The sequence below is a fragment of the Punica granatum genome, chromosome 5 (assembly GCF_007655135.1).
Source record: "Punica granatum isolate Tunisia-2019 chromosome 5, ASM765513v2, whole genome shotgun sequence".
NCBI lineage: Eukaryota > Viridiplantae > Streptophyta > Magnoliopsida > Myrtales > Lythraceae > Punica > Punica granatum.
In genome coordinates this window covers 18,050,422-18,060,807 of record NC_045131.1, presented here as the reverse complement: position 1 = coordinate 18,060,807, position 10,386 = coordinate 18,050,422, and the positions used below count along the sequence as shown (strand labels likewise).

Here is a 10,386-nt window from a genome sequence, read left to right as displayed (position 1 = left end):
TGATATCATAAAAAATAAATTTGTCTAACTAAATTTAATCATTTATATTCTTTAATTTAATCTAAAAGTGTCTATTTTCCTTTAAATATAATCACATTCCCTATACAAAAATTTATTTCTTTTTTTTTTCATTCCATTCAAGCGTACCAAACAGAGCCTAATAAAAATTCTCGATTTGCCGGTAGCATGAAATATGATCGCGATCCTCTAGTTAGAATCCAACAAGGAACCCTATTCACCACGAAGGATGGCATTTCTTATGGTCATTCATGTTGCCTGGAACTGACACTGCCGCACATGGGAAACAAAAGAGACATTATTCCGATGTTTTGCCTTCTAAAGGAAACGATGACAATAATCTTATGTACAGTATTTTATCATTTCAAATTGGGATGCTGTTTGTCCATATGGAACTGCCAAGAGAAATGATTATGTCTTTCATGCTAATATATAAGCAAGTATATTTCACTCATTCATTTTCCTTCTATTTTATATTTTTAATAAAAAGCTGGATATAAAAGCAAAAAGGAAATAAAAGAGGGGGCAAGATATTTTCTTGGTTTTAATTGGGTTGATCCTTTACTACGGAAGACCGGGGGGGAAGGATGAAGACAAACTTATGACAATTTCGTGATAATCGTGCTTGCTCAGATGATATGAAAAACTACTAACTGAATTATATTGATTAGATTGATAAATGTGCTTATCACCACCATCATTAATATGGATTGATTGAAGCGATTCGACGTCTATTTTCTTTAAGTAAATTCTCAAATTAAAGTCTTATAAGTGTAGAAAATTTATACTGAAAAAGATTTATCCCTTAATAAGCGTATTTGATCTGAACTAAATTAATCAAAATTTATTAAATTTTCAAATAATAGGATATACACAAAAAAAAAAAAAAAAAAAAATATATATATATATATATATATATATATATATATTTGGACACCATCACCATCACCTTAGACCAGCAGGACCTTCTCGACAATGTCGCGCTTTTCCTGCTGAATTGATCAGTAGAGATGGACCCACCCGGGACCAAGAGAAGCAGATTAACAAGTGTGGTCGTGACGAAGCAGTAAAATTCATGCCACGTCAGCAATCCCACACGTGTCAACTTCCCGTCAAACAAGACCCAAGGTGTGGTCCCCCTTGATTTTCGTGTTGACACAATATTGCACTTCTAACAATTTTCCTACTCTCCCTCATCTCTCACTATAAATGAACAAATAAAATTTACCGGACTTTGACACCCCATGCGCCCTTTTTCTTGGCTATCCTCCATTAACGTCTTCCTTCTTCTTCTTCTTCTTCCTCGTCTTTCCTCCAAAATATTACACACCCAAACATCCCCTGTCTAATTATATTCCTCCTTTGATGATGAACACCATCATCTGATTTCAGTGAGCTCTCTCTGAAGCTGATCATTACTGTAAAGATGGAGGGCCTTGCTCGTGTCTCGATTAAGTGGGGGAAGAACAATTAATCTATCGACAGAAGTTGTGTTTTGGAGCTTCTTGCATTAAATTCTCCGCCGAGTTCCATTCTAAAGGAACAACACACGACAAACATGTTGAATGAGCTGAATAGCATCAACGACCATGATCCACCCTCGGAGCAGCTTCCACTCGTAAGTCGTATATCTTTAACTCTCTGGGTCATCTTCTTGATGTATATGAGCTCTTTCTTCTCCGTTGATGCATGCATGAACGTGTACGTGTGGGGTCTATATACGTATGCTTAAATGATGTCAACTTTATTTCCAGCTTCTTGACTTCTGTTTCAATCTCTTTTTCCTTTGTTGTGTTCCGTTAACAAGGAAAACATGGATTTGCAGAGTTCTTGCATTTCGTGTCGATTGTCATCGTTTATTACAGAAGGAAATGAACTTAGTCATTTAGTTTCTCGATCCTGTTTGGAGCGCATTTATTCACGTGTTTGATGTTAATGTAGAATTTCCCTTTGATCAGATATTGAATTACAGCAGTAATTATTCCATCAGGTTTACATTCATACGCATGTATTCTTTTGGTCCTTAGACTCCTCCATGATCGAGCTATGTGTTTTATTTTCGACAAGTTCTGTATGTATTTTAGTTCTTTGCACATCGTAGCCACTTAAAATTAACTTTACTTTTGGCTCTTCTTTTCCGCATTTCCTTGTTAGTACTTCCAGTCATCAAAGCTAGCCAGATGACTTTCATGGATGCATACCTTAATTTTGGGTACTCAAACAAATATATCGTATGTATGAGCGTTTTTATAATACTTTTGATCAAGTTATAACCTTCCAATTGTATGTTTCGGTTATTCGTGCAGAGGGCCGTCTCATTTATTATCAATATAGTTTTATGCTTTCCAAAAATTTGTGTATTCTATACATGTGACTTTTAAGATGTCTCCAGCATGGACATCCAAGTGGATTCGTCAAACTGAGCTGATATAGTTCTCCTACTAGAATGTATGCATTGATTTTTCACGACTCGAATATCGTATGGTCCTACATGATCATATATAACTTCTATTAGATAGTGTCGTTATCAGGGGGCACTATCATCATCCGCACTGCTTTAATTTCTCTGAATGGAAAGTTTACCTTTTGCTTTTGCTGGGTAGGGAATCTGTAGCTTTTCTTGCTTCTTCTTCAAGCTTTCTGGTTTGGATTCTTTTGCTCTCTTTTTTATTGAACTCATAAAGGAAAACCTAATAAGCACTTCACATGTTTGTGTTTATACACATATACATATATATATACATATATTTGTATTAAGTACATAGCCTCTTTTTTTCCCATAGAAAGTGAGAGTGCCGCGAACTTGGTCATTCTTTTTGTTTTCTCTTTATTGCATGGACTAACATAAAATGAAATCTTTCGTTGTAAATGGCATTGATATTTTGCCCTGCAGGAAGGTCTTCTTTCTGATATTGATGCATGTCACATGGAGACACAATTGGGCAGTTTAATTCTCCTCATCCTGTACCTTGATATAGCAATAGAGAGAGCAGTAAAGAGAGAGAGGGGGAGAGAGAGAGAGAGAGAGAGAGAGATCGGGTTTATTTCACCTAGTAGATTATAATTTACAACATTTAATTGAAATAAGAATCAAGAACAAGATATATGGTAAAGTTAGGAAAGCCGCGATGCCAATGGGTGGACTTTTGGTCCAGGGGGTTTATAGACATACATATCTTAACAAGTTCGGTGTTTTTGCTAATTAGTATTTGTAATATTATTATTGCAGGAGGAGATTTCAAGTGCACTGAGTGATCAAATACTTCAACTATGTGATGATCCCCAATTTCTCCAAGAAACCCTTCATGATTCGGAAGTCACTTCATGCTCAAATCTTTGCCAAGAAGACAACACGAACAACCTCAGCCTTTCCCTGATTAAAGATGAACATGCCGATATCTATCCAGCCACAACAGCTGACACTACGGCCACCAGTAGCACCACCACTGCAACCACAAACACCACTAGCAACCCCTCCACCATCTTCGATCCTGGCCAAGAAGAAATCGAAAATGATATATCCGTCTCAATAAATTTCTCTCCCTCCCCTTCCTTCTCCATTCCCCCGATGTTTAGTGCCCAACAGCAAGACCAACTTGATTTCTCTTTAGCACCACAACCTCAAGTTCTCCTAACCAACTTTGTCAGTGGTGCTGGCTTGACCCAAAATTACCCTAAACTCGAACCAGTCGTGACTCTGGTTGGGCCAGCATTACCACCAGTTTTTGAGGAGGATTGTCTATCTTCCATGCCCCCGGTTTCATTTATGCCACTAAGCCCTTCTTCATCATCTTGCTCCTTCCTGAGTCCTGGCATAATGGGAACAGACTATATGCCCGGCCCCGGGAATGTGAATGCTGCTGCACTGCCTGCAGATGGTTCGAGGATATTCATGGGAAGTCTTCTCTTAAATAATGAACTGCAACCAGAAGAGCTAGATTATGAGGGAGATACTGGTGGAATCTACTGTCCAGATTCGGTTCCATGCGTATTTAATCCCAACAGCATAAAGGTAATTACTTGAGACATTCTATAGCTATTATAATGTCGAGGCAATATTTATTAAATATGTACTGACGCTTGACTCATTTTGATTGTGAAGGCATTTCCTCATGAGACTCAGAAACTAGTTAGTGGACCTTTGAGTGGTTCTCCGCCTTTAGCAGCAGAAATCTCAAGCTTGGAGGATTCGACATTTAAAGTAGGGAAACTCTCGGTTGAGCAAAGAAAGGAGAAGATCCATCGATACATGAAGAAAAGGAACGAGAGGAACTTCAGCAAGAAGATTAAAGTAATAATCAAACTTTTCCATCTCTGACATCTCTCTCTCATTCTGATGCTTTTACTACTAATACATCGTGTTGATAATGTAATATATGTTGCATGTGCAGTATGCTTGTCGTAAAACTTTAGCGGATAGCCGGCCCAGAGTGAGAGGGAGATTCGCAAAGAATGATGATTTTAGTCAGAACCATAGCAGACTTGCCTGTAGCAGTCATGAGGAAGATGACAAGGATGAAGTAAGGCTCCTGTCTTAATTCCAAATGAAGTCTTAATTTAGGTCTTTATTTTTCTTTATTAGACCCATAAGACTCCCCTATAATTGGGACAGGAAAAAAAATCTGGCTGATACAAATATATGGTCCTACGGAAGCTCGGTTAAAATTCAAGTTCTACGGAGCCTAGAATAAAGCGGCCATGTTAAATGGTGCACTCACTTTCTGGTTAAGCAAATAATATGTTAGCTTAAAGTATATAAGTCACATCACTAATAGAGCTGATCTTGTTAATTATTGGTTATCTTCGTTTTTTTGGGGTAAGAGGTAATTAATAATTATTTAAATCATGTGAATTTATTATATTAACTAAAATAATGAATTACCTCTTTTACATAAAAAAAAAGGAGCCCAGCAACTTGCTTATATGTTGTCAAATTTCGATTGGAGCAGATGCAAGAAAAAGTGAAAAATAATTGTTCGGTCACATAAAAGGGGAAAAAAAACCGTTTTTTGTATATTCGATCGAGGAAATCACGTATCTTCAATTAGAGGTACCTAAGAATTACCTTTCCAAGCAAAAAATAAATAAAATAAAAAAATTAGAGTTACCTAAGATTAATTATTGACGACGATATCTATAAGTAAAAAGTTATAGTTGCATTTTTATATTGGATTTCTAATTGCATTTTAACATGATGTTTTCGAGTGTTCCTCTGAAATCAAATCGATATTGATGTTGGGATAATTGGAGAAGAGAAGTGATACTAAGGTAATTTTGCGACCACGACCTTAACAATTTCACATTTCTCTTTTTGCTTTCAGGTCGACGTGAAAGAAGAAGAGGATATGATTGATTCCTCCGACATCTTTGCTCACATTAGCGGCGTCAACTCCTTCAAATGCAATTATTCGATCCAATCTTGGATTTGAATAGATAACACACTTTAGCACCTCGCTTTTTCGAATTAATCCTTATTTCTGGGAATCTACAATTTTGTGGGTCGATGGACTAGATCTAGACCAGGTACGAGTGTATATCAATGGTCCGAGACAATAGAAGAGACGATATCTCTAGTTAGTTCTTTATTAACATATATGCATTAGGATTATATCATCTAAATAGTTATAATTTCTCCATAGATGCATGTTCACTCTTTTGTTGCGTTTAAAACCGATAGATTGTGTTAGCGCTATGTGGAATGTAATTCGTAGTAATTTGGTCCAGGTACCCTTGTAAAGGGAATAATGTCAGCAATAATCAGCCTTTCACTGATGCAAAACATTGTTTGACTGATGCAAAACATATAACAGCAGACGGTTATTGCATATTGAGTTGCATGGGTCAACAATAATTTATTTTGACATAGGAGAAGAGGTGCTTATGTGCTTTGGGGACAAGCAGTTACATTATTGGAGAATGTTCATTGTATGCAAATTGCAATTTTACATGTCATCGAACATTAAAAGAATAATTAAATAAAAAGTTGCTTCTGGATTAAACTGAGTCTATTGGACTTCCGGATAATATGATTCATATTAAAAAATAAAAAGTTTTTTCGTTAGATACATTCCAAATAAGAGTCATGTTCTTTCTCCCTACTAGTGCCCATTGAACACAAATAAATAAAGACATTAGTATCAAAAGTCATTGAATCGATTATCCGTAACAATTCTAGAATATTGAGTGAGAATACTAGAGAATTTAGTTATCTCGGAGCTTATTTCGTGGCACCAGAAAAACTGCCGCGATTGCTCTTATTTGCGATAGATGGATGGCAGTTCAAAACTGCTGGGAGAAAATCGGAATTGCGGTAGTTTCTCACCACTAATGGCACTTTTTTTGTTTCGTCGTTTACTATGTTAAATAAATAATATGGTAAAATGCAAAGACTCCCTTAAGATTTGGTATGCACTTAATGCCACTTGATCGATTTGGCCAAATGTATATCTTTTGTAAAAATAACAATTTAAGCCATAATTTTTGTGTTTCTTTTTTAAGGCCCTATAATTATTTATTATAGAATAAAGCCGCCAATTTACATAAAATTTTCGTGTAAGACATTTGTTTTAATTAGTTTAAGAAATAAAAAAAGATTAAGAAATAGTTACAAAAAAAAAAGAAGAAGTTGAATGAATCGAATAAAGGAGGAAAGGGTGACGGCGGTCCGCTACAGCCCGTCGGGGGGCACCGGAGAGCTCGTCTTGCATGGCCATGGACCATGCAACACTCGAGGCTTTTCTTCTGTCTCTTCAACTATTATTTTTATATTTTTGCTTTATTTTTTCAGTGCCGGTCTACCTCATATTCTCTCTCTCTCTCTCTCTCTCTCTCTCTCTCTGTGAAAGCTTACTCGACCAGAAATGAAGTCCGGTTATCACTAATCGCCGGAATTCTGCACTTAATCGGTTGCCTTCTCATCAGGTTCGCGTGCCTCTTTTAATCATCCCACGGTCTCTCTACTGTTTATTTCTCGAACTAATAAATATAAAGCAATTTAGTGAGTAACAGGTTGAGCAGAAGGTGAAGTTGGATGAAGAGTGAATATCAACTAATCAATTGTAGGAAACCCTATCTATGATGGTAAAGTTACAAAAGCTAATGTTTTTCTTTGGAGTTATGTTTCTAATATAACAGGCGCTCCAAGTGTTTGTGAAATTGCATGAAAGAAATTATTGAGTTTTTTTATGTTCGAGTTCTTGGACATTTTGCTTCTATTATTTTCCTCGTGACGCTTTCTGAAAAGATTTGCTTGGTAAAATGCAGAGTTACTTGTCTTACTTTATTATGGTTTTGGTATGATATCTTTCTTTTTTTAATGGAATCTTTATTAAAATCCTATTGTGTTATTTACTTTAGTTAAATATGGATAAATCTTCCAGATTTGATTAATTCATAATTGTCTCACTGTTATATTGCTCTGCTTTGTTCTTGGCTGGATTATTGTGCTCCTTATCATAGTGAATGGGCAAATTTGTTAAACTATGGAAAAGACATCTTGACATGAAGCTTTGTACAATGAAAAAAAAAAATCCTTTTGTTAAACTTTTCACATATATGAGATTAGACAGACCAAGAGTTTCCTTTCTCTGCTTTGGACTTATATGTATAACCTTCTGAAAGTTTTTTCCATTAACGAAAGCAACTGCATTCCACCAAAAAAAAAAGTGCAGTTTTTTCTTTAGATGAAGATACTATTCATATAACAAAAATCTCAGGGACTTTTTATTTTTCTTATATTCTATATGGAGCTTCAGGTTTACAGACAATTGTAGCAGATGGAAGAAACTTACAATAAGACTCGATACGTAAAAGCTAATTGGCTACTATTGTTGTATCATGAGATTTACTTTTGGAAGAGTGACTAACTTTTGCTCGAGTTGCTTAGTTATTGATATCCTTTGACTTAATATAGATATTGCATCTAAAAAGCATCTTCGTGGCCCGCCTTTTGACTTTGTTTATGGCATTAATGGTTAATCTCAAAAGAATTCTGCTTTACTTGGGCTAATTCATAATCCTTCTCATATTTGCAGAATGTGAACTTGACGAAGTTTCCCGGATCTTGGATGCCATCCCCAATCTTGAACAATATGCACTTTCAATCGTATTCTGTTATTCTTTGTTTCATGATTATTTATATGACCTTCAATAGTCTTTCTGATATGTACCTAAATAATGATACTCCAGCTCTCAACGAGGTGAATTTGTCATCCTTTACCTTCATAGATCTTATTATTTAGGCCTACAATACCACTAAGATTTTTGGGAAAGGGTTCCTTAACAGCCAATTGAACTTAGTTCTAATACTAAAGCCCTTCAATTATTTTACCATCTCTCTAGGAATAATCCTTCGCCCATCTATCTAAGTCTTTTAATTTCTGATGGTAGGTTGATGCGATTGATCTAAAGAGAAGGCACATGGGAAAGCTCGAGACCGAGAGCTTGCTCGAGACAGAGAGTTACTAGACTTGTTTAAGCCCTTTTACATCTAAGGGCCCTTGAACTATTTTGGTGCAATTATTATTAGTAGTTGAAAGGAAAGTAGAAATTTTGTCAATTGAAATTGTTTTGAATTATTTTGTTGTACTTTAATTTAATTTGCTTCAAGCACATGCGGAGAGATTAGTGAATTTGGACCAAATAGCAAATCTTGTTGGATAATATAAATTTATTTATATAGCAATGACAATTGTCGTACTATTTAACAGGTGAATTTGTGGTAATATTATCTGTAAGGATGAATGCTATTGGAGGCACTTTTTTTTTTTGTGGGTTTTAGCCTTCTAGCGGCAGTTATGTACTAACCTCCAAACTATCATGAAAAGCTACCGCGGTGGTTCTGGACTGCTGCCAGAACTGCTGCTTTATGCTACTTCTATCGTCAAAACACAAACCGCGGCACAAATCTGCCGGCAAATATCTTTCTGGACAGCAAACTTTCTGGCAAATTGCAAAACTGCCGCGAATACATATAACGGGAGTTTTTGTAGATTAGGCGGCACTTTTGAAGTGCGGTATAATCATTAGAATGGAGTAGTGACGAGTTTGCTAATTGTAGTATACACGAAGAATTCGTTGTATCCTCGAAGAGACTCGCCTACCTATTAGCAATTTTTTGTGCCAGCGAATAACTCTGTTTAAAAAGTGTAATCAGCGCCTCAAGAGAAGTAACAAAATCATTAAATCTCGATCTTTTGCTTATATCGTTGATTTGTGTTCTTTGTATGAGGTGTGAGGTTTTGTTTTAATCTAAATCTCTTCAATATATGCAAATGAATGATTACATTAATATAAGTGACTGATATTTTGGATAATTGTGAAAATAAAAAAAATGCGTGTGTTGGTGGATATTAGATGGGTGAGGTATTGTTGATTGAGAATCACATCCATAGTCGGATACCGTTGAGAATTGTCAAGATACCTACATGTGAGTTATTGAAAGGTACAAAATCAATTTTGGAATATTTCAAAGTGTGGGGATGTTTGGCCTCATATAGTGTTCCTGGTTAACGGAGATCAAAGTTGGGATTGAGATCCATCATGAGTGTACTCGTCAGATATGCTCGAAATTTTGAGCTTATTGAATTTTTTGTCTTGGTGTCAAAAACGATGAAACAAGGAATCTATGTTTCATTGAAAACAAATATTTTTGATGATCAATTGATTCGAAGTGTAAATTTGAACATTGAGTTGTAGTGATCAAACTAATAATGATTTAACAAATTCAGAATGTGAGTCTGAACACTTGATCACAAGTGATCAAATTGAAAATTGTCTCTGTGAATATATGTGGTTGCAGATGCAAGGAAAACTCTAAAATTAAGACACCGAGAATCCAAACACATAATCTCTAGTGATTGAACTAATAAGCATCTTCGTGATGATGAGGTTTAGAAAGTGGAATGGTGACGAGATCTCATAGTAGATATAAAGTTGTATCCACAACATAGATTGCATTTTCGTATTGTGACGGGGGTGTTAACTAAGTATACTACCAAGTGCACTTTGAGGGTCTAGACATATTAACTTGAGATGTGAGTTTGAAATATTAAAGCATGCGAGAATTTAGTGATCTTATCGACGAATGGTTAGTCGAGGGATTTGATATATGTACCGTTGCTAAAATGGAATAAAACCATTAATCGCGTCATCAATAATGAGAACCCTACCTAGTTCTAGCCAAAAGCTTGTTTCAAGATTTAAGGGGTAATAACAAGTTATCGAATAACAAATGTGCATTACGAATGAGGATTTAGTGCTCGAGTTTAGGAGGATGAATTGTAACTCTTAATGAATTGGTACTCGGTATTAGTTCTCGATTAGTCCACCTATATGGATATGAAGTGCCGCTTCAAATGAGAGTTTTTA

The 10,386-nt window shown here is 35.7% G+C and overlaps 1 protein-coding gene across 1 annotated transcript; it reads left to right on the top strand.

Moving 5' to 3' along the window:
• Window positions 1-1,239: 1,239 nt before the first annotated feature.
• LOC116206874 lies at window positions 1,240-5,707 on the top strand. The gene is made up of 5 exons (XM_031539701.1): window positions 1,240-1,636; window positions 3,248-4,030; window positions 4,121-4,309; window positions 4,410-4,538; window positions 5,340-5,707. The coding sequence occupies exons 1-5, from the start codon at window positions 1,577-1,579 to the stop codon at window positions 5,445-5,447; spliced, it is 1,269 nt and encodes a 422-aa protein (XP_031395561.1). The 5' UTR covers window positions 1,240-1,576; the 3' UTR covers window positions 5,448-5,707.
• The last annotated feature ends 4,679 nt before the right edge of the window (window positions 5,708-10,386 follow it).